General features: G+C 41.9%; 2 protein-coding genes across 4 annotated transcripts; both read right to left on the bottom strand.

The window, feature by feature from the left end:
- Positions 1-246: 246 nt before the first annotated feature.
- Positions 247-2,947, bottom strand: LOC108053921 (ADP-ribosylation factor GTPase-activating protein 1). Of its 2 annotated transcripts, XM_017136657.2 has the most exons (5): positions 2,560-2,947; positions 1,933-2,495; positions 1,669-1,873; positions 1,174-1,233; positions 247-1,088 (listed from the first exon to the last, which is right to left on the bottom strand). In XM_017136657.2, the coding sequence occupies exons 1-5, from the start codon at positions 2,617-2,619 to the stop codon at positions 558-560; spliced, it is 1,419 nt and encodes a 472-aa protein (XP_016992146.1). In that variant the 5' UTR covers positions 2,620-2,947; the 3' UTR covers positions 247-557. The 2 variants fall into 2 exon arrangements, with proteins under 2 accessions (XP_016992146.1, XP_016992147.1); XM_017136658.2 differs by lacking the exon at positions 1,174-1,233.
- Positions 2,948-9,674: 6,727 nt separating this feature from the next.
- LOC108053904 (paired box protein Pax-6) lies at positions 9,675-21,725 on the bottom strand. Of its 2 annotated transcripts, none has more exons than XM_017136632.2 (6): positions 21,180-21,722; positions 15,950-16,216; positions 13,233-13,373; positions 11,385-11,834; positions 10,594-10,778; positions 9,675-10,397 (listed from the first exon to the last, which is right to left on the bottom strand). In XM_017136632.2, exons 1-6 carry the CDS (start codon positions 21,397-21,399, stop codon positions 9,798-9,800), a joined length of 1,863 nt encoding a protein of 620 aa, XP_016992121.1. In that variant the 5' UTR covers positions 21,400-21,722; the 3' UTR covers positions 9,675-9,797. The 2 variants fall into 2 exon arrangements, with proteins under 2 accessions (XP_016992121.1, XP_016992122.1); XM_017136633.2 differs by having other exon boundaries at positions 9,898-10,380; positions 21,180-21,725.
- Between the last annotated feature and the right edge of the window lie 980 nt (positions 21,726-22,705).

Here is a 22,705-nt window from a genome sequence, read left to right as displayed (position 1 = left end):
TCCGCTTATCCGTGCCTCGAACCACTGATAGATTGTGGTAGTGGGCGAACTAGGTCACACTAGATATTTTAAATTAATTTATTAATTTCCTTAATATTTAAAAAAAAGCATATAACCATATACTACTACTATAGGTAATACAAAAACCTACTAAATTAGAGATGAGCAAGCTATTGTGATTAGTGTATAAACCCTACTTTATTTAAAAAGATAAAATAAAAACTCCACCAATAAAAAACCAACATCTACACTTGTTAACATAATATGTATTTTCTCATCTCTAATCGCATCCCTCAGAATCCGGCTATATATTTTAAGCTAAATAATTCGTTAAGTAGATCTATACAAAATTGGTCTAAACTGTGGAAATAATCGAAAATAGTTGCACTTTATGTTTGAAGTTGAAGCAAGCCGGTAGTTTTGGGGAATACATATTCAGTTAGTTACATTAAATGCGCGCACAACAGCTTCGGCCTGACATCAAGACACATAACACAGGAGACACAACAAACTGAATGGAATACATAAAATACAATCGCATGGGCTCGGTTTGGATTTTAGTTCATCAACAGGTCCCAGGCATCGTCTTCGGCGGAGGCTTTGTTCCCCGAAGTAGTGGAGGCTGCCGGTTTGGACTTTACATTCTTCACATCCAGGTTCTCAAAGCCCTCGCTTAGCTTCTGCGAAGTGTCCTGCAGCTTCATGTTGCGGCGGGCTGACGACCCGCCGGACGGAGCGTTCTGGTATGAGGTCTCCGCACTCTGGTAATTGGAGGCCTCGAAACCGGACCAATCGTCATCGCGGGTGAGTCCAGCGGTGGCGGTACCGGCGCTGCCGGTGTTCAACTGATTGTGGTACGAACTGGAGCTAGTCAGGTGTGTCTTGTTGTTGGCGTTTTCCTGCCAACCACCCCAGTCACTGTCGCTCACACCGCTCTGCTGGCCCAGTCCTCCGGCCAGATTACCGCCCACCGAATTGGAGCGCTGGTAGGCGCTGTCCTCGAAATTGGGATCGTTGTATCCGCCCTGCGGCGAGGAGATGTTGCTGCCCGCTAAGTTGTTCCATCCTCTTTTGCCTATATCGGTGACCTGTGGTTGTATAAAACATAAAGTGAGTATTTAAGCCTAAGAGCAGCTTTCAACTATTAAGCGGGTGGCTCCCACAACTACAGACCTTGCTGGCTACATCAGTAACTCCGCTTTGAACGGAATCTAGCAAAGTTCCTTCTTTAATCTACAAACCAAAACAAAGAAACAAACTCAAAATTAAATCATACAAATAAGGAAGCGGAAAAATTAAATGCAAAAGATTTCGTTCTTTTTAGATTTCAATGCGGTTCTATGGATTTAATTTGGGGCACCATAATTTCGATAGCAATAAAATACATAGCATTACAACTTCAATACTCTAATTCAATTTTAAAATTCAAAAAACACGTTACAAATAATATTATTCGACAACACTAAAAAAAGTTAATTTAATGATTTAAATAACTTTTTAATAATTTTAATTTACTGTATTAAGGAAATATTAATAAAATAGTATTTAATTTAAATCAAATAGATAATCCATATACATTTAAAGAAATCACAATGAAATTAAACAAAATCGGAGAAATAAAACAAATAAAGGATGCAATTTTAATAATGTTATATTTTGAAGACTCACCTTCGTTGAGGCCAAATTGACTGTAGTAACGGCCTTCTCCTTGGCGGTGGTGGCTAACTTGGAGGCGTTCGTGGAGAAGAGGCTCCAGCCGGAGGCCAAAGTGGAAAGCGTCGAGTCCAAGAGCTCCTGAGATTGCGTTTTCGGTGGGGGTTCGCGTGTGAACCCGAAACCTGCATACTTTCCGCCCTGACTCGGTGGCAAGTGTCTGGAATTACACATGAAATATAGAAATTGCTGGCAAGAGGGGTAAGGTATAGTTCCTACTCTGGCCTGGAGGCGTTCTCCACCTGGCGCTTGCTGAAGAACTCTTCCTTCTGGTCCTTGAACTCCTGCGTCTGGTACTGCTGATAGCCTCCAGTTTCGCCGCCTCCCCCATTTTGATAGCCTCCATTACCGCCATAACCTGTTGCACTGGGACGCGATTGAGAACTGCTGCTGTAGCTGGAACCGCCACCTCCTCCTCCACCGCTGAAGCTATTGCTGCTGCCCACTCGGGTTTCCGCCTCCTTCAGATTCCAGCTCTTGCCTTGGGCCAAAGTGGCTATCTTATCCCTGTAAAGGGCCGCCGCCTTGGAATTATAACGTTGGGTGATGGGCGCCCGTTCGTTCCAGTCTGCCTGATCCTCCAGAAACTCGCGGGCATTGCGATTACCGCCCGCCTTCATCTTCTCCAGCTCGATGTCCTTCCACTTGTCCATCGTCACGGATCGCACGAAGGACAGGTGGACGCCCAGACTGCGATGTTTGCCGGAGCACTCCAGGCAGATCCAAATGCCATAGGTCACGGAAACCCACTGGGGATTGTGGGTGCCGCATTCGAAGCATTTCTGTGGAAATAGTACAGAACTTAGAAACACCTAGTAACATATGTGCAAAGGACCAAACACCCACCGAGTTCTCATCCTGGGGCTTCAGTTCCTGGAGCACTCTCCGCGTCCTGGGACTCGCCATGGCAACTGGTTTCTATGTTTTTCTACCCTTTGTTCTGGTGGATGGCCAAACTCTCTACTTCAGTTTCCGCAGCTGATAACCAAGTTGCTAATGAAACTTTTGCTGACGCTGGCGCTGATTTCGGTGCAATCGTCGCTGGAGAGTGGGTTTCTGAGCTCCCACGGCCGTTTAAGAGCCTTTAAAATCCACCGATTTCGACGGCCGCTTGGTTAAACACATTTAATAGAGTTGCAATTTTTTTGGGACAGCTGAGACGCTTGGAATTAATGGCAAATTGGCAAAAAAAAAATTAAGCGTGTCCCACTTGGAATTGGTTTGCAATGTGACCAAAGTGCGCAAAAGTACTAACGTCAGAGGGTACATGCTCTGCGGTCACACAGGTAAATATCGATGTATCGATACTTTTAGGTACATGGGCGGACTATTTAAATATTTTTGGTGGTACAAAAGGGAGTTGTTTTCAGCTTTTACGACTTCCCTTTAAGAACTTTTAATTAAAAAATATTTCTCTTATTTCGTGAAATTTGCAAAGCGTTCTTAGACTTTAAATGTTTTAGTAAATTTAGTAAATATAGGAATATTCCCAAGGGGAAAAAAAATGTGGGCGTCATTTATTGCGAATAAATGAATTTTGATTAAACGGCTTGCATAATTGAATATATTCAATTGAATTTAAAAATCAGTTTTGTTACTTGTCAAACCATATCGAACTAAATTTTAAGCGATAGTATATTTTTAAGCCCATTTTTTTATCGAATATATATAAAGTTAAACAATAACATTTTGTTACCAAATTTTTGACTGATGAATATAATTAAGTAATAAATAATTATACTCAAGTAAAATAATACAAAGTAAAGTACAAAATTATTGGCTGTCTCAACATTGCAGAAAATTGATCTCCGCTCTCCAGCAAATTCAATTAACCTTACTGGATGGCATCCCCTTTGTTTCGAGCACACCATAACACATCGATCGAGACTCCAACAAATTATACATTATCACGCTGATCTGATTCCCAGATCGGACTTATTCATGTGCCGAGATGCAGCGCCAATTCCGCCGCGTCATCCCGAAAAAGTTAATAAAAACAGCGATTTATCACACTCTTAACAGTAATCAATCTCCTACCGACTGTCGGTGGATTTGGATTTGAATTCGGGGTTTCGGATTTCGGATCCCCGGACAGGGGAAATTACTTACATGATCGACTTCAATGCAAACAGACCGCGGGTGGCAGGCCACCGGAGATGAAAAAGGGAGCCGGGAAATCCCAATTACGGGCTGAGGCGCCGCCCTGAAAAAGCATTTCCCGGCACTTTCGCCCGATTTTCCAGCCCACCAAAAAGGTAAGTGACCACACACCGTCGCACATAATTCAATGCCAATGGATTAGCATATAATTATGCACAATATTTCTGCAGATCGGCTGCCTGCCCACCGCTAATTCCTTTTCAATTTCCAAACTTGCGCATTTATTTAAGTCAGGGGATCTTGGGATCTCAGCGGTTATAATTGGCGTCGCACGCCCAATGGGGGCGTGGCAGATCGGAGCTGGATGCGAGCGGGTACGAGCATATAATTGCCGCGGCGACCGGAGGATTTGTTGAATTGAAAAGCCTGCCGGGTAATCCGATCGATCGATCCCGGGCTTCGGGTCCTCTGGTCCTCCAGTCCTCCTGTCCTCAGTTAAGTTACGACTCCTGCCCGCTAAGTGAGCCGGGCGTTCCCGGCTGGGCACTCGCTCGACGCTTTCAACAACTACTTGTCCTGCTGCTGGAATGTATTCGATGCACTCAACAAATTAGTATAGTATTTTTAAAAAGTAAAAAATCTTAATCGCAAAAAAATCATGAAAATTTTATTGTTGACATGATTGAATATTTTCGAATGTTTCACATCCAAATCCATTAGAAAAGTATGTCTTCATCAATTTCAATTTAAATATTTAATTGATCATTTATAATGGGTTCCAAACGAAATCCGGAAAAGTAAATTAAACCAAAATATAAAGCCAAAAGAAAATATTGGTTTCTAACCTTGACTTGATTTACTACTTGATTTATCCTCTTTAAGGATATCAGAATCCGGGAAAGTTTTTGAAAATTCCCTTATATTCCTTTTTATACCCTTGCAGAGGGTATTATAATTTTGGTCAAAAGTGTGCAACGCAGTGAAGGAGACATCTCCGACCCTATAAAGTATATATATTCTTGATCAGGATCACCTCCTGAGTTGATATAGCCATGTCCGTCTGTCCGTCTGTCCGTCTGTCTGTCCGTCTGTCTGTCCGTCTGTCCGTCTGTCTGTTTCTACGCAAACTAGTCTCTCAGTTTTAAAGCTATCGAATTGAAACTTTGCACACACCCTTCTTTCCTTTGCACGCAGTATATAAGTCGGAACGGCCGAGATCGGCCGACTATATCTTATAGCTGCCATATAACTGATTGATCGGAAATGCCATAACTTTGCTGTTTGTAAAGTTAGGAAGTTGGGATTTTCTATGCGTGTTATATTTGGCCAATCAATCCGACCTACCAAATTTCATAAGGATCGGCCGACTATATCCTATAGCTGACATATAACTGATTGATCGGAAATGCCATAACTTTGGTGTTTGTAAAGTTAGGAAGCTGGGATTTTCTATGGGTTTTATATTTGGTTAATCAATCCGACCTACCAAATTTCATAAGGATCGGCCGACTATATCCTATAGCTGCCATTTAACTGAACGATTGGAAATACCATAACTTTGGTGTTTGTAAAGTTAGGAAGCTGGGATTTTCTATGGGTTTTATATTTGGTTAATCAATCCGACCTACCAAATTTCATAAGGATCGGCCGACTATATCCTATAGCTGCCATTTAACTGAACGATTGGAAATGCCATAACTTTGGTGTTTTTAAAGTTAGGAAGTTGGGATTTTTTATGAGTATTAAGAATGCATCATATGAATAATTTTGGAGAATATAATGTACATAATATTCTGCAAGGGTATATCAACTTCGGCTCCGCCCGAAGTTAGCTTTCCTTTCTTGTTATTTTAAATATACATATGTGACAAAAATATTCAATATGATTGAAATTTAAAATATTTTAGATATAATTTGCTCACAGGTTTTAAAAGATTATTTTTTGGCCTGTACCAAATGAGATATTATTATTCTTTAATTCTTTACTGTGAAATTTAAAAGACATTAAGCTTTCAGAGAAGTAAGTTCCAAAAGTATGGTATATTTTGAAGTCGTATGTGCTTATATTTATAAAAGGGGGGGGCTGTATAAACTGTGAAATTAATTTATCTTATGAGCTATGTGTTTTCTGCATATGTACCTCATTTCTGTATTTGTCATATTTGTGTTTAAACATCCTAACCATTTTTAACTAACTACTGCCTGAATAGGAACAATTAAAAAGAAAAAATGTTCCATATTACCCGTCGTATAATTCGTATAATTTTTCGAGTGTTACCCGCTGGTGGTCTTATCAGAAGCCGCGGAGTACTCCCCGATCTGCCAGAAATGGCATTGCTGCGCATCCATTATCGGCTCTGTCACTGCTCTTGCTCGGCGTGGCCACGCCCCCAAAAGCGCCACTGGGCATTTTGCACTCCGCTGGGGTCCGTGGAGCCAGTCGATGGCTCCGACTCCGATTTGGGCAGGGTTCTGAGTTATTGTGTGGATACGATCAAATTATAGGCTTAGGCTTGCATTAAACTCGCATAGACGTCGTCGGTTGGCCCCGAACTGAAGGTGGGTTCGAGGGTTCTGGAGAGGATGCGCATTTTATCATCGGGGCATCCGGTCCCTCCCATGGCCAAAACCCCCCCTCTTTGGACTTACCAACCCTCTTGCAACTTGTCAACACGTGCAAAACAATGCTCAGATCGCATTCGCATTCGGTTTCGGTTTCCCATTCCCAATAACGTGCAAATGAATTTGAATTTATGCAAATGAGCAGACTGTTCGCACGCCGCAGCCACAAAGTCTGCGCAGGCACAGGTGATCTCCCAGTGTTGCAGCAAAAGAGTCCACAGATCTTAGGAAAAAAACGATCAGCAGGAATGAAACGCAGGCGAAATAAAATAAAATCGTTCGAAATTGCACCAATTAAGGGGAAATGTATGGGATCATGTGGACAAAGGGGGGGAATGCAGATTGGTCTGCATTTATCAGCGATATTAAAGCGTTAAGTGAATTACTTATTCTCCTGGTCGCAGCAATGCGTTACCTTTCATGTCCTGCTGTCGGGGATCCCCCTTCCCCCCTTCCCACCGCTCCTTTCCGAGTTGTCAATGCCGATGTCGATGGCCGCGATCTTGCATGCGACAATTATATGGGCCCTGTGTGCTGTGCGACGCCAGTTTGGCTCCCGATCTCATGGCCAAAAGCGGAAACTCTCTCAAAGAGGGCCAACAGCCAGCAGTGGGGTGGCGCGACGGAGGAGCTGGTGGACCAGTGATCGGCTACCGGAGACGCGAGGCTTTGGCCATTCCCGGAGCCGCTCCTCGCCGCTGATCGATTCGGGCCCAATCGATCGGCAGCATCATGCAACCGCGCACAGCCTTCAGCTTCAGTTGCGACTCGACATCCCTGGGCAGTGGCGTTCCAGGAGGGTTTCATGGGGTTCAAAAACCCCTCATTAAAGTCATAACCATCCTATACATTTTCTTCTTAGTCACATAACAAATCTTCAAAGCTCAAAACATTTAATAATTGCGTTTACTTCATAGTTTATATTAAATCTTTAATGTCAACAGATAGTGCTGAAAATAATAAAAATAAATACATTTTGGAATTTGCGGTTATTGGGCCAATAAAAAATATACCCAAAACCTCAATTTATTCTATATTTTATATGCCGTATACAAATATTCTAAATTTAAACAAATTTAGGGCTTTGGAACTTTTTATATCGCTTATTTTTATAGGTTTTACAGTCTAAGTTCTAAGTCTCAAGTATTGGATATATACAATTTTTGTGACATTGAATAAAATATTTTTTTTAATAACCATAGTTAATCTATTACAAAATTAAATAAATTTAGCTATTCTGAAATATTTGAATTTATTTAATATTTAGTTGAAGGCCTTTTGTTTTAGCCATACGGTAAATCCGACCAGAATTTCACCCCAAATAACTTGTTTTTAATTCAATGGTATTTTAATGAAAATTGCCCCAAAAATCCCTACTTCGGTCGCCCCTGAACGCCAGTCCTCAACCCAGTCCCATTCCTGCTCCTTAGCTTAACAAATCGTGCCAAATAACACAACATAATGACAACAAAGCAGACGACGAGTCCGCAGACGTTGTCCACTTGGCTGCCTTTGGTCGGGAGTTGGGAATTGCGAGTCGGTGATTGCCATTTCAAGATTTTGCCACTCACACCAGCACAACGTGGGGATGGCGAAAATTAAGAGATATTTATAATAAGCACGAAAACCACTTAATACTAACGCCTTTGGCAATTAACAGGTACAGGCAACGGACAACGGCTGGAATCGCGGCAAGGATGCAGTCGGGACACTCGGATGATATGCAGCCCAGTTTCGGTTGGAGTTCCACTTCCAACTCCATTCAGAGATACTGATAACTCTCCCATCGAAAGCTGGAGCGGCACATGACCCCAAAGCGCCACATTTACCACAAAAAGGCAATCTAAGGGGAAAAACAATTTCTAACAGCTACTACTGCTTTAAGATTCACAGAGATAAAAGTGGATACAATACAAGAATACCACAATGGTAAAACCAATTGTAGGCTCAGATAAACTTTGTATTCCCTGTTAAAGGGATTTTTTAACTTCTTAATTCCATATCCATCATATGCATATTGTCCAATTTCACTTTGAATTTATATAATGTATGATCTAAATATTTATTTTTGATGTACCCAAAAATTTAACTTACTTTATTTCCTTAATATTTTATCAATTTTATTATATATATTTTTTTATTAATTAAATTTTTCTACTAAGCTACTAGCTTACCTCAAATTTTATTTAATAATTTATATATTTCCTTTTCAAACGTATGCCCTTAAATAGATTTAAAAAAATAACAAAACATCTGAAAACTTAAATTTACCATTCATCTTTGAACATTGAATTCCTGTTTTGTATTTCAATTTAATGGCGCCTTGATGACAAGATAAATCTTTGCCCCAAAGCATACCCACCATTGTAACCAGCACATGTCAAATTGATTTTGAATTGAATTTTTTCCGGTGCATCCCTTTCTTGTGGCGCAATCCGTTTTGACGACTCATTGAAAGCCGCAGGTACCCCCCAAATTGGAAATGTACGGAGGTTCGGGGCTTTAATTGTTTCGCATTCTCTTGGCAGGCGTCTTTCTTTCATCACCGATCGACGCTGGAGTTGACGCCTTCGGTGGCTCATTACAATCCCAAACAATCAATAATGGATAGATGGTAAAATAGCGTTCGGCGCACAGTTCGATTGATTCTCACCGATCAGCGATCACCGATCACCGTTCAGCGATCAGCGATGAAATGAATAACTGTTTCGGGGGCTGCCCCCGTGGATTGGATCGGGGATCGGGATCTCTTGAGCGAACGATTATGGCAGTGGTTTTCTGATTTGACAGGCGTTAAATTAAAATTTAATTCGGCCATCTATATAATTATAGTGATCCATCCGAGCATACACATTGACGACAAAAACGAGGACGGCGACGACTCGGCAGCGCATGTAATTAAAGCCACATTAATCACCCGGCTCCAGCAATTCATCCCCGATCCCCGGAGATCCCCTCATCCCCTCAGCCCCTGATCCCTCGATGTCCATAACCCAAACCCATCTTGCCAGGTACTTGAGTTCGAGTTCTCTGAGTTGGAGCCTGTGCCACTGCCTCTGTGTGTCTGCTTTTCACTTTGCTTTTGGTAGCCACAAAATTGTCAGATTTGTCCACTTGAGTTATTTTCGAAAAGTCTTTTTTGAGCCAGGCACCTCCACCCGCTTCCCCCTCCCCCCTTGGGATGTCAAAGGGTGTCATCTTCTGAATTCCCAAACCAATTATACGAAACTCGTGAGAACTTATCGCACGCATGTCATCGTTTCGATTTTATTTGTACTCAGCACGCGGTTAGATGTACAAACTGAATAAATTAAGTAGTAAAAATTGCACTAAATTCTCGATTTAAAGCGATAGGAAAATGGTCACTCGACGTCGTGTTCCACATTAATTACCTCCTCCTCTTCCTCCGTCGACGACGATTGCTGTTCCTGCTGATCCCGATCAGCACTAGCATCCAGATGGTGGCCCAGATTGATAGGCGTGCCCATATATTTGGCTATGTACTGGCGGGCGAAACTGAGGGCAAAGGCCGCCGCCGAAGCTGGGGGCAAGGTCATGGGGAGGGCTCGGAAGGCACTGTGCTCACCGCCCATTGATAATGGAGCTGATGCTGTGGGTGAGGCAGGTGCCTCCACCACTGGTGGCTCTTCCACGTGGTTGTCGCTCATTCTGCTGCTGTTGCAGGTGGTGTTGCTGGTGTTGCTGATGTTGCTGGTGTTGCAGGTGTTGCCTATGTTGCTGATGTTGCTGGTGTTGCAGATGTTGCTGGTGTTGCAGGTGTTGCTGCTGTGACTGATGTTGCTGCTGCTGTGGCTGTAGGGATATGGCTGCTTCGGCTGGCCAGATTCTGGAGCTGCAACCACCGGCGTGGGTGAGCTCGACGTCGAGGGCGAGTCGCGCTGCTTGAGCAAGTTGACCCGCTGGTGGCGTCGCCATTTCGCTCGTCTGTTGGAAAACCAAACCTGGTTGATCAATCGGTGAAGAGACAATTTGTTAGTCGATAAAAAAAGAGACTGGGATCGTGGTGTTCTGGGATCTCCGGAGTGGCTAGCTCCGAATGTGTGGTTAGTAGGTTGTGATTGTGGGAATGTGTTCGATTTGGGAGATTGGTTGATACCAAACATTTATATGTAGGAGCTGGTATTGATATCGACTCACCTGCACCCTGGCTTCGCTCAAGGCCGTTCGGCTAGCCAGTTTTTCGCGGGTGTTCACACACGGATAGTGCGACTTGTCGAACTCCTTCTCCAGCTCGTCCAGTTGCTCCGGACTGAAGGTGGTGCGGTTGCGCCGGAACTTCGGCTGGTCGCTGTCCTGCGACTCACTGTCCTCGCCCTCGATGTCTGAGAAAATAATTACAAATTGAAATTATTTACTTGTATATTTCAGCACAAAATAAAATTCACATTTTTTACAAATTTGTTTAACGTTTAAGAACATGAACAAACATTTACCGCATACTATGAAAGATAATGTCTTTTTTTCTTAATGTCCATTTTGGCATAAAAATAATTATAAATTCGCCAATGGCACTTTTAATTGAATGAACCAAAATAAATTTCCTGTTTAAGATTAATAAATCTGTAGAGATCGTTTGAAATACATATCGGTGCTACGGAATATTTTGTGTTGGTTTAGAACCAACATTTTATTTTCAGTTTACAAACTACGGTGTAAAGCATTTCAGTGAAATCCCGTAACAACACTTAAAAAATGTCAGAAAACTTGGATTGATTTATGAAACAAGTAAATAAGGTATAACATCGCTACTAATGTTCATTTTTTTATTGTCTGATTAATACATGCAGAGACTCTAAACTGACAGGGAAGAAACATTGAAAGAGTATTTGGTATCTATCGATTTACACTATTAGACCAATCTTAAAAGGCTCAAAGTGTAGCTTTATTAAAAATTAAGCTTAATCGAAAATTAAAGTTTGTGGACTCACCTATCATCCGGTTGGCATCCGCGTCCGGGGAGCGGCTGTCCCGACTCCCGGAGTCCGGTGAAAGGGCCGGCAGGGAAAGGCGGCCACTTCCCGCACTGCTGTCTCCACAGGCGCTGCCGCTGTTGTTGTTGTTGCTGTTGCTTTGGGTGGTGTTGCCGTTGCTGCTGTTGGGATTTGAGCTCATGTTGCCATCGCTGCCGTAGCTGCTGCCACTTCCGCCGGGCTGCAGTGCCCCACCAGCTCCACCGGAGGGCAGGGGCACGGCGCCCCACAGAGGATGATGCGCCGGCCAAGTGGGAAAACTGGTGTACGGATGCGGGTGCGTGGGGTGGATGGCATAGCCGTAACTCGCCGCCCGGGCAAATTCCGCCGCTGCCCTTTCCGCAGCCCGATTACGCAATATTCGATTGATGCTGCTCACCGAGGGAGCGGTGGCATTGGTGCAAACACCTGGACAAAAGGGGAAAACAATGCAGTTAATTATCGGTATTTTGCACATTGAACAACTTTTAAAGTCCCAAAGATATTGATGATTTAAAAAAATATATACAAATAATATTGAAAATATTATTTTATATAAATATCTAGTAATGTGTCAGCAAAGATGGCATTTGTAATAGGTTTAAAAGGCTTCTGTGGAATGCAAAATAGGTTACCCCTGATTAATATGAAAAATATATTAAATGGGTAAAACATTTACATAAAAACTAAGTTTTTATAATTTAATTTTAATAAAATGTTTTGTTAATATCTTAAGCCAGACAATCAAATTTGAAATATTTAAATTAATTTTGTAAATCAAATAGTATATGGGATCAAACTGATCAAAAGAGTTTATTTTAATTGATAAAGACAAAATTATAAAAAAAAGTAGGGCCCTGATTTGGATATGTTTTTATTCATTGTTCGTGCACCGGATGCAGCCCATCATGACCTCTTGGTGACCCCGAAATGAGCTGGAGATTGACTGTAATGAGAGGACCGATTGGGATCGCGCCGTGTGTGTGTTCGTGCGTCTCATGCGAGAGATGGCTATCGGAACGATTCATTGCACCGAGCGATGCGAACTGACCACTGTCCTCCGTCCAGTGTCCAGTTTCGACTGTCCACTGTCCACCATCCACATCCACTTCCATTTCCACTGACCACTGTCCACTGCCCACGAGCAACTGTCAAGCGGCAGGCAGAAACCGTCAACTGGTTGCTGCCGACTGGACTACTTACTGCCTCCTATTCCGTCCGCGATTATCTCGCAAACTCCAATGGAGGGAACCCAAAATGAGTGACACAAATGTGAGCACATTTACATATCAATCGGACTCGCAGCGGATGTTCATAAATTAGCCAATCGATAAATCTAAATCTGCCGCTGGTGGAACAATATATCCTCCCGATTCTTACAACATTAAATGAGCCCTCGGCGGGCATTCGCATTACGAGCACCATAAACACATCAATCCCGGTACCGATGCCCGATGCTGATGGCTGCTCTTTCGAGTTCCTCCTGTCAATCCCCCATCTGAACAAGTTGGAGGAAGCTGAAGAAAAGCTGGCGGAGATGGGGGAACTGGAGGAGCTCAAGAGGAGCTGAAGGAACTGGTGGAACTGGAGGAACTCAAGAGCTGAAAAAGAAGCGCGTAAGCATCTTGAAACGAAGACCAGACGCTTGTCGCGACCGTTGTCATTTGTTGGGCAATTTCGCTTTCGGGGGTTCCCTGTCAGTTAATTAGCCCAGCTACTCGCATTGTGTCCCGTCCCTTCCTATTCCAAACTGCCCTGCCCCAAGCTCCGCAATCGAAGTCCTGCCCCATTGATCGGCATCTGCCCCTGGACTCATTGTTCGCCTACCTTCGGTGATCAGTCGCTCGCGGATTTCCCACGCGAAGATCGTCGGATTCTCGCGCTTGTACTGCTCGATCTTGGAGACCACGGTCGGGGTCGCCACCTTGGGCTTGGAGCCGCCAATTAGACCCGGTGGTCGTAGGGTACCTGCAAACATACAGAAATTGTCGATTAAAATTATAAGCTTACTCTATCCGATGAAAACATCCCCAAACTAGGATGTATATATTTTTTTAGACACTTCCTTATCAACACAATTGACTTATTTATCTAATCCAAGAAAATCTTTAACGAATTGTTGGTGATTTCAAACCTCTTAAGACTTGTGGTTTGATTGTCTAAAAATTTGTACTTGCAATTTGCAATTGTTGTCCCATTTTCATGTTAGTTATTATACCCTTTAAAAGGGTCAAAAAGTTCGCAAGGCAGGACAACCCTCCATTTCTATGCAAACTAAACCTTATGTTTTATGTAACCGCAGCGGGCCGGATCCGTCTCATATAATTTAGCTTTCATAGAAACAGGGTAATAAGGGAAATAGAAGAAGAATAGAATTATAACATCATTGTCCTAATACTACGAGATATAGTTTTAAGCACTAAGCGAAATTTACGGTTTTATTTTAAAGACTGTACCATATAGCTGCCATAGGAACGTTCAAAAAATGTATAGGAAAATCAATCTAGCTTCATTGTTTTTAAGCATAGAAATATAGAATATTTGTTGATTTTAAATCAAAAATATTTTTGAAATTGAAAACTATTTCATTAGCATTAACCGCACCTTCGTAAAACTTCATCGGTCACTCAAAATTAAACATTTTAAATATTTTAAAAAGCCTTAATTGTTTTTGAAAAATCTACTTAATTAAATAAATTTGTTTTTGAGACCCTAAAATCTGTGCGGCTGAGGGCGTGCCCGGCTGTCTATGTTTTTGTAGGTATGCCCCATCCCAGTTGTGCAATCAATTTGGCTTTTCTCCTATTGCCAGCGCCTTGGGCTTGGGCATTGTGCGACTCGCATAATTTTCACATTGTTCAAAGCAACTGCCTTTGGCTGCCGGGTTGCTCGTGTGGGCGTTTCGACCAGGTCAAAAGCCCTGCGGTCGCAGTGCATTGTGTGGCACTACGGGCCTCCAGTCACCAGATACCAGATACCAAATACCAGATACCTGCTACCTGTTGACTGCCTGCTCCGAGCCACTAACTAACTAGACAATTAAGCCAGCAGCCGGCGTCCATTCAGCGGAGCGCTAATTTGAATATTTGACAACATCAGCGGCCTGAGACTCCAAGTCGCAGTAGTCGCAGAGTCACAGAGTCACAAAAGTCGGCTCAAATGATAATTCGTCGGAAGCAGTTGACAGGCGCGCGCGTTTATCTTGTAAATTGAGCTCTGTCGCTGAATTACACCCAGAGAAAATTCGATAGATATATCTTTTAATCACCGGATTAGCTGGCTCATTTGGATATGCCATTTATTTGATTTTAAATGGCAAAAAACTTATACTACTATCTTTAGCTTTTATTTAATTGGCATAGAAATTTATAGGGTAATTTATTACACTTCCAGTTGGATTTTATTTTCGGTGCAGTCGGTTGCCTTAAATTAATGAATGGACACAAATGTACTTGTACATTTATTTTCCAGCTTTTTGTGCAAAACGGAAATTATTTACACAATTTAAATTGACTTGAATGGAAATGAATGGCATCCACACAGATCGGATAATGCGATTTGAAGTTACGCTAATGAATATTTGTGAATGGGCAGATTTATTTAGCGTAACTTTTTCTGACACACTAAACTAGCTTGTGATAGAAATGCACTTGGATGCTTTTTGTGCACTTTGTAACTGATAAAATGCCTAAAATGCCCTCAAGCCAAATTTTTTAAACAGGAAGTAGTGTTAGAATTAATTCTGTATTTCTATGTTTAGAAGTTTAGGTGCTTTTATATTTTCCTGAAGTGATTCATTTGTTACATCTCAATAATTGCACCTAAAAGATACATGAATTACTTTTCCATCACAGTTTTTCAAATGTAATATATTCAGATTCTTGCACCCAAAATAAATTTTTTTCTTAAAATATTCTATTCAGAGGAAGATAGCTTATTATTTTGCATTAACCCAATTCAAAAATAATTAAAAGTTTGGTAGAATGCCTTTCTTCTTCTAGAATATATGCAATTAAGGGGATTAATTGACAAATCGATTCGCATTTTAAGATTTTATTAAGTTTCAAATAAAATCCAATTGTTTTCTAGTTTTAGTAACTTATAAATGCTAAAAGTTCTGTATTTCCTGCTCAAGATTTAAGCTTGCAATTCAAATTAGCCAGTTCGCGTGGAGAAGGTGGCAAATTGAGAATGACATGGCTGGGAGTAGTACCCACAGGTGGCAACAGGTGTGCGGCTGCTGCAGACTTCACGAGGGGAAAAGGGGGCAGAGAGGACGAATCGGGGTGTCCAGGTGCAGGTGGGGGGATGGTGATGGCGATTGCCAATCGATTTGTCGTGTTTACGTGACCCCACAACGGAGCCGTGCAAATCGATTGGGACGCTTGGGGACACATGGCGATTGCATTTGGGGCGCGTGTTTCGTGGTTCCGCGTTCTGCCGCTGATTGCATTGGTCAGGGTGGTCTGGACCACGTCTGCCTAGCCTCCTCTCCCCCTTCTCCCCCCCTTATCACCACCCCCTCACTTACAACAATAACTTACCCAACAGCTTGGATACAGCTCCTTGCTGGGAGAGCATGTGCTGGGCCAGATCATATCCTCTAAGTCCAAAGCGGGATAGCTCCAGCAGTCGATGTTGGGAGGCCAAGGCGTTGAGGTTTGTGGCCGCCGCCGCTGCTGCCGCCCCCGCAGCCCCCGGTCCCGCCGCTGCACTGCCTCCGCAGAAGATGCCACCCAACGAAGGGGCAGGGGGCGTTCCCTGGGTCAGGATGGGCGTGGAGGGGCTCAAGCTGTGCGGCTGGGCGAGAACTGAAATGCAAGGGTACCAAATCATTAGTACACTGGGCAAAAAAAGTACGTCCACAGCGAAAAAAAATAAATATATATACTGTCCTCACAAGTTAGAACATTTCTTTTCTTTCACTTTTTTAGCCACGTACAACTTTTTATAAAGGAATCAATCTAAAGCTTATAATTTGGGGACTTGCTGGAAAAGTTGGCTTACAAATGGGTTATTGAGAATTATTCATATCAATTTTAACCTAATATGGATCCCTTATATTCAGGGTAGTATAGGATTCCATCTTCAAATAAAAATCAGGTAAGGATTGATATGAATAATTCCCGATAACCCATTTGTAAGCCAAAAATGTAAAATTAATATATTTTTGTTTTTTTTTTTAATAACAACATTAAAGGTATTAACCTCCAAGCCGATTTTTAGCTTTAGTTATCATCTCAACTTAATATGAGGAATAACTATGATCTTTGGTAACAAACAAATAAATCTTCTAAATTTAATAACAGATTAATTGTTCTAAAATTATTTTGGGTCTCATATTTAATTTGAATGATCTTATAGATGTCCAATGGTTGAAGATTTAATTGAAACTTAAATTTAACGAATTAAGACTAAGAAATTTAATTTCTGATTTCTATTTCTAAGCTTGTTCATTGAAATAGTATTGGATTAAATACTTTTTGTAAATAAAAATGTATAATTGCCTTCTATAACACATTATTCTCTGAGTGCAGGGGCGCAAAATCATTAAACGTCAATTGGAATTTAAACGAAGCTGTTGCCGGCATTCCGCGCGTGACACAGAAACACCAAGAAATTTGTAGCCCGATCATTGAGTAGGGGCCCCGAGGATTTTGGGGGGGAGAAGGGTGGTAACTGGGACAACGCGATGGCTGGACAAATTTCGGTGTGTTTTTGATCGACGACGTCAAAGTCAGAGTCAAAGTCGATCCGATAGCCGGCTGGGCTCCTCCGTCCAGTGGCGGAAGTGTCAACGTTTATGGGCATAATGGACGCGGTGTGGTCCATTACCGCTGACACCGACTGCTGATTCCACTCGGAATTTATGAAATTCTCGCTGGCAATTTGTTGGACCTGGACACTGGACGCTGGACTCTGGATTGGAATCAGAATCGGAATCGGAATGGGAATGGGAATGGCAAATCGGACGGGAGATCGCTTGTCAGAGTCGTGGCAGCAATTGGCCATTCCTCGGATGTAGAAGCTTTTATGTTCATTTTGACATTTTATCTGATCGCGAGAACTGCACACATTTTAACACCTCTTTTTTGGTGCGATCGAGCTCCGTGTGTGGCGACGGCATGCCAGTCGGGTTTCCAGTATGCACTTCGATCGGGGATCGGGGATTGGGGATCGGGATCGGTGATCGGGAATAGGGATCTTCTCCAGCTCCTTGGCTAATTAAACCCCATGCAGATGGGACCAGCCGGGCTCACTCCATTTAAAAGTGGCCGCGGCAATTTGCTGCACTCGCATGTTGCGCCAATTGTTGTGGCCGCGGTTATGGCCATGCTTGATTTATGCCGCCGCAACAGCAGGCCAACTTGGATGTCAACAGCGCTCAGTGCCTCCGGATTGCCCCAGTCTCAGTCACAGTGCCATTCCCGGTCCAGATTCTATGGCAAAGTCGGAGCGGGATCGACCGATGATTTACTACGCAATGCGACAGCTCCGACTGCCCCGCGATGCGCCTCAGTCAATTGCAAAAGCGGCTTAAAATCGCTGGAACCACGGCCCAAAACCCGAACCCTTCATCCTGCCCCCCGATCCTCTGCACAGAAAAAAAAACATAAGAAATATCCTAAGCCTAAACGACTTAGATCTGGATTATGATTATTTGACATAAGATTCCAATTGAAGTATAACCAATATCTAACAAATAGAACAATTATGTTAAAACTTTCATGAGCAATAAAAAAAGTTATGCAAAAAAAATTAAATGAATAGTTCTATCAATCAGAATACTAACTTTTAAATATATTTATGTTATATTTGTTTTATGAATATGAGTAACGAGGATATACCATTGAATTTTATTTAGAAGAAATTCCAAATATTAATATTGTAACCAATATCAGTTCTTATATAATTGAATCATATTTAATTATTTTTGAAAAGATTCCTATTAAGGTAAATACTTAAAAACTTTAAAAATATATAAATAAAATGGCACAAGATTGAATAAACTAATAAAAATTGATTTGAGGCCAGTGGCCCTAACAGCATGTAAGTCTAAAAGTCTTTTTTGCATAAACAATTCTAGCACAAAGAATACAATATGTAAATATGGCACTCTTTATGCCCTTGTGATATAGCTAAGTTATTTTTCTCTCTGTAGCCACTCGCACGTCACCGTGAGACTTATAACAAGAGGCGATGCCGATCGGACTCGGACTGAAGCTCGAACTCGGGATCGCAGCTCGCCACAAGTGATGATCGCCTCGGAATTCAATTGATAGTTTGATTTATTGCTACCGGTAACTTTTTGCCGCTGCTCTTCCCGGTCGCCCCCTTTTGCCCCTTTTCCAGGCACTGCATATAAATTAAAGTTGCTCGCTTTTTATGTGGCTCCTCAACGCATCCTCATCCTCGTCCTCAACCTCAACCACATCCTCATCCTCATCCTCATCCCAGCCCCTTCAGTTAGTGCTCGCTGATCTTGTTTGTCGCGCGCAGCGCATTACTCGTCCTCTAAAGCTTCTGGTTTTTACTGCCAGTGCGCATTACTGCGCTCTTCGCACATTTTCCTAAGCTGCTAGAATTCCGCTGAGGGGAGATGTACTCTTACATAAGTCACTCTAATTTTATGCCATCCTTTATTGGATTTTATTGTATGGTTGTGGCTTATAGTTTGCTATTAAATTGTGGTTAGCCTTAGGCATAAAAATATGTAAATTGAAATAAAACACTTCGAAATTAAAAGAAAACTTAATTTTGTTTAAATTATTTACCTGTTTTTCTACCTTTAATGGTCCTTTAACGTTTATGAGATGGGGGATATAATTAATTTGATGACTATGTTGATTCTTCAATTTAACTTGCAACAAACTATTAAAGGAAACAACTAGATAGGAAAGTAATGGTAATAGCAAGAAGAGTACAACTAAATGCGTTTTTGTAAAAACCTTTTTTTTATGATCACAAATTTTGAAATAATTTTCTATTGAGTTCTTTTTACTGCCCTTAAATCATTTTATATCGAAAGTATTAATTTTCAAAGCGAGAAAAATTGTATTGAGTTCCTAAATAATGCCATTCTTTATTATTAACTTATTTTATTTTTACTAAACATTTCAATATCCTGTAGCTTTGCAAAATAAAATATATTTAATCATAAATAATTTATGCCATTATACAAATTTAACACACACTGTAAGTTATCATTTGCAGAGGGTGACACACTTTAGGAGGTAGTAATATTACTGTTTCCTTTTGCAGACGACTTGAAAAGACGCAAAGAGTCGTGAAATGATCACCCCAGTTCCTTAGGCGGTAGAACCACCAACTGGGGTGACACATATATTCATATACGTAACGCAAGGCAAAGTAACGTAAGGAGTTCGGACCATGTGCATTTTCGAAGCAAACCAAACCAAACCGAGCCGAGGCACTCTTCAAAATCATTGTGCACACCTTTTATACGCTTGGCTTTCTAAGAATAATGCGAATACACGCACCACGTAACCTGAGACCCCTAAGTATGGTTTCTGCCCTATGCTTAAACTTCAATGTATGCCATGTACCTCCTGCTTCCCCACTGAACCCCCTTTGCTCTACGGTTTGGGGTCTCCGTGTCTCTTTTTCAGCATGTCTCTTTTCCTCGACTGGGACTCTTTTTATAATTATTTATTTATTGTGCAACTTCCAACACCTTCTAGAGACAAGTCAAAGCTTTGCTCGCCCCCTCCCGTTAGCCACAAAGTCCCCTTTTTTCCATCCGGGACACTGTGTGTATCTTGCAGATACATTCGATGGCCGCCGACGTGAACTAATTTTATTTGACAACCCATACTTGTGCAAAACAAATTGCCACTGATGTGCGAAAGACCAAAACAGTTGCCACAGTTGTTGTGTGTTGTTGCTATTGCTGTTGCTGCAGCAGCGGTGTTGCTGCTGCTGCTGCTGCTGTTGCTGCGTTGCTGTTGCTGTTGTGAAATTTCCAAATCATTGCACTTCTTTAGCAGGCATTTGACTAGTGCCACCAGTTTCTTGTGGCTGGCTTTTGTTTTAAACAGTTTCGGGCCCCCGATTCCGATATCCCTGTCAGTTCACGGAATTTGCCCGAATCTTGCGGCTCACATGGAGCATGCAGCAAAATCCACGGCAACAGCAACAGTCGGGGCGATACCAGCAACATTAGTAGCAAAAATAGTTGCAATGTTAGTAGGTACAAGAGCAACATAAGTACAATTTAAAAAGGAGAATAATATAGTAAATTTAAAAAAATATTTATTTTTAATATTTAAATGACGGAGAGCCAGAGAAAATATAACACCTTCTCTAATAAATGCTTCAAAAACTGGGTTCATCTACAATTAGTAACATATTAAAACAAATTAAAAAAACATGTTCACTAAGACTCACAATTTTGTTGAGTTAATATAAATAAAAACAAATACCTACGGCTAAATCCATAAGAATAAGAACAATTATGAATTTGTATATGTTCCATTGCTTGAATAATTAAGCAAGAAATCACCTGTGCCATTACTTGTATATCAACAGAGCAGTCAATAATATAAATGTTAAATATGAAAAAAATGTTGGTCTATATTCTTAACTTAAACAAATGAAAATGTGTTTTAAAATGCTAATGACTATGGATTATCTTTTTCCAAATTATTTATGTTTATTAAATAAAAGAAATATTAAAATGTTGTATAAAACAAGGTGTTATTCAAATTAAAATTTTTTGCCTATCACCCAAAATGGGATTATATTACCACTAACCTGTGGGTGCTGCCGTGGGCGAAACGGGCGTGATTGCCGACGGCTGACCGACGCCTCCGGCGGAACTGCCCAAAAGTTGCAGATGCGACGGCAATGGCACGGCGGCCATGGGCATGATTGCGCCGGGGGATTCAGCGCTCCCAGGAATTCCAGATGTTGCTCTTGGTGTAGAAACTTTATTGGTAGTCCTTGTGGGGCCGGGGGATGTGGTGGTTGCCATGCCACGCTTCCAAAATTTAGGATCAGCAGACAGAAGGGATTAAATTAAAGGCATTTTAGGGGCCTTGTTTTTCCGACGGTTTTTTGGAGGTTTTTTTTTTTAGTAAGCCGCCACTCGAAAACGCGAACCGGAACCGCTCGCTTGTGTTGCTGCCGTTGGTGTTGCTGCTGTTGCTGTTGCTGCTGCTGCTAGTGTTGCTGTTGCCGTCGTGTTGTTGCTGCTGCTCAACGCTCGCTGACTCGACGCGCACCGCACTTCGCACTCAAACTCAACGCCCGCCGACTCGCTGAATGAGACTGAGCTCAGAGCCACCGGCAGCGCAATATCTTACTTGGCTAAAACTTGGATCGGGTTGCTGCATTCTGGTTTGCCTGTGGTTGTGGTCGGTTTGCCACTGAGCATTCAGGGGTTTTTTTCCCCTGTGAGTGTGTACGTACGTACGTTTGAGCGTCGCCCCATTGAGCGCTTCGCTGTGGAAATGAGAGGTAAAACGGAAAAAAAACGAAACCCAAACCGAAACAGTTGTAAAAGTTCAATAATTAATTACTCGGGCATTCGATTTCAGTGCATTGTTTATCAAACTTTCAGGCTAGACCTGCGCTACCAGTTGCTTTCGAGTTGCTTTTAATTGACGACCGATTTTGTTTGGTAATACGTGGTGTTTGTGAGTTGGAAAAGTTTTTTTTATTGAAATGCCGACACCAAGAAATGGCTGTCAATCATCGATCACAAAAAGCAACACTGGAAAGAAACTGGTCAGATGCTTTTGAGTTTTGATTTAGATTTTAAAAACTAAATTTTTGGTTTAATACAAATTTAATGTTCAGAGAGTAAAAAAGCAGGTTTTAGGTTTCTTGTTCTTTAATTAAAGTATAACTTTCTTAAGAATGATTCTTATTCTACCCATTTTATAAACATTAGTCTTTTTAAATTTCAAAAAATCATCTTAATAATATATCTACGTATACGTAATTTTTCTGCGTGATCCAGTTTTTCCTCCGTAATTCTCATACCCCCATTTCTTGCCACAAAACGGGGGACGTGCAAAAAACGCATTACACGGGACATCGGCGGACATTAGTGACTCGGCCGGACGAGAAACCAATGAATCCGCGTTGGACGCGACTCCACTCGTTTTGGCCAACCACCGCAGTGGTTACCTTGTGAAAGTGGGTGGGGGTAGGCTGGGTGGTAAGAGGGTGGTAAGCAGCAGCGTAACCGATTAACGCCAGTCACTCAAGAGAAAAAGAGAGAGAGAAGAGCCTGCGCAGCAAAGGAGCAGGAGTGCGAACGAGAGCGATGCAAT

This window comes from Drosophila rhopaloa, unplaced genomic scaffold (assembly GCF_018152115.1).
Source record: "Drosophila rhopaloa isolate 14029-0021.01 unplaced genomic scaffold, ASM1815211v1 contig_163, whole genome shotgun sequence".
Classification (NCBI taxonomy): Eukaryota; Metazoa; Arthropoda; class Insecta; order Diptera; family Drosophilidae; genus Drosophila; species Drosophila rhopaloa.
This window is presented reverse-complemented; position numbering and strand designations above follow the sequence as displayed.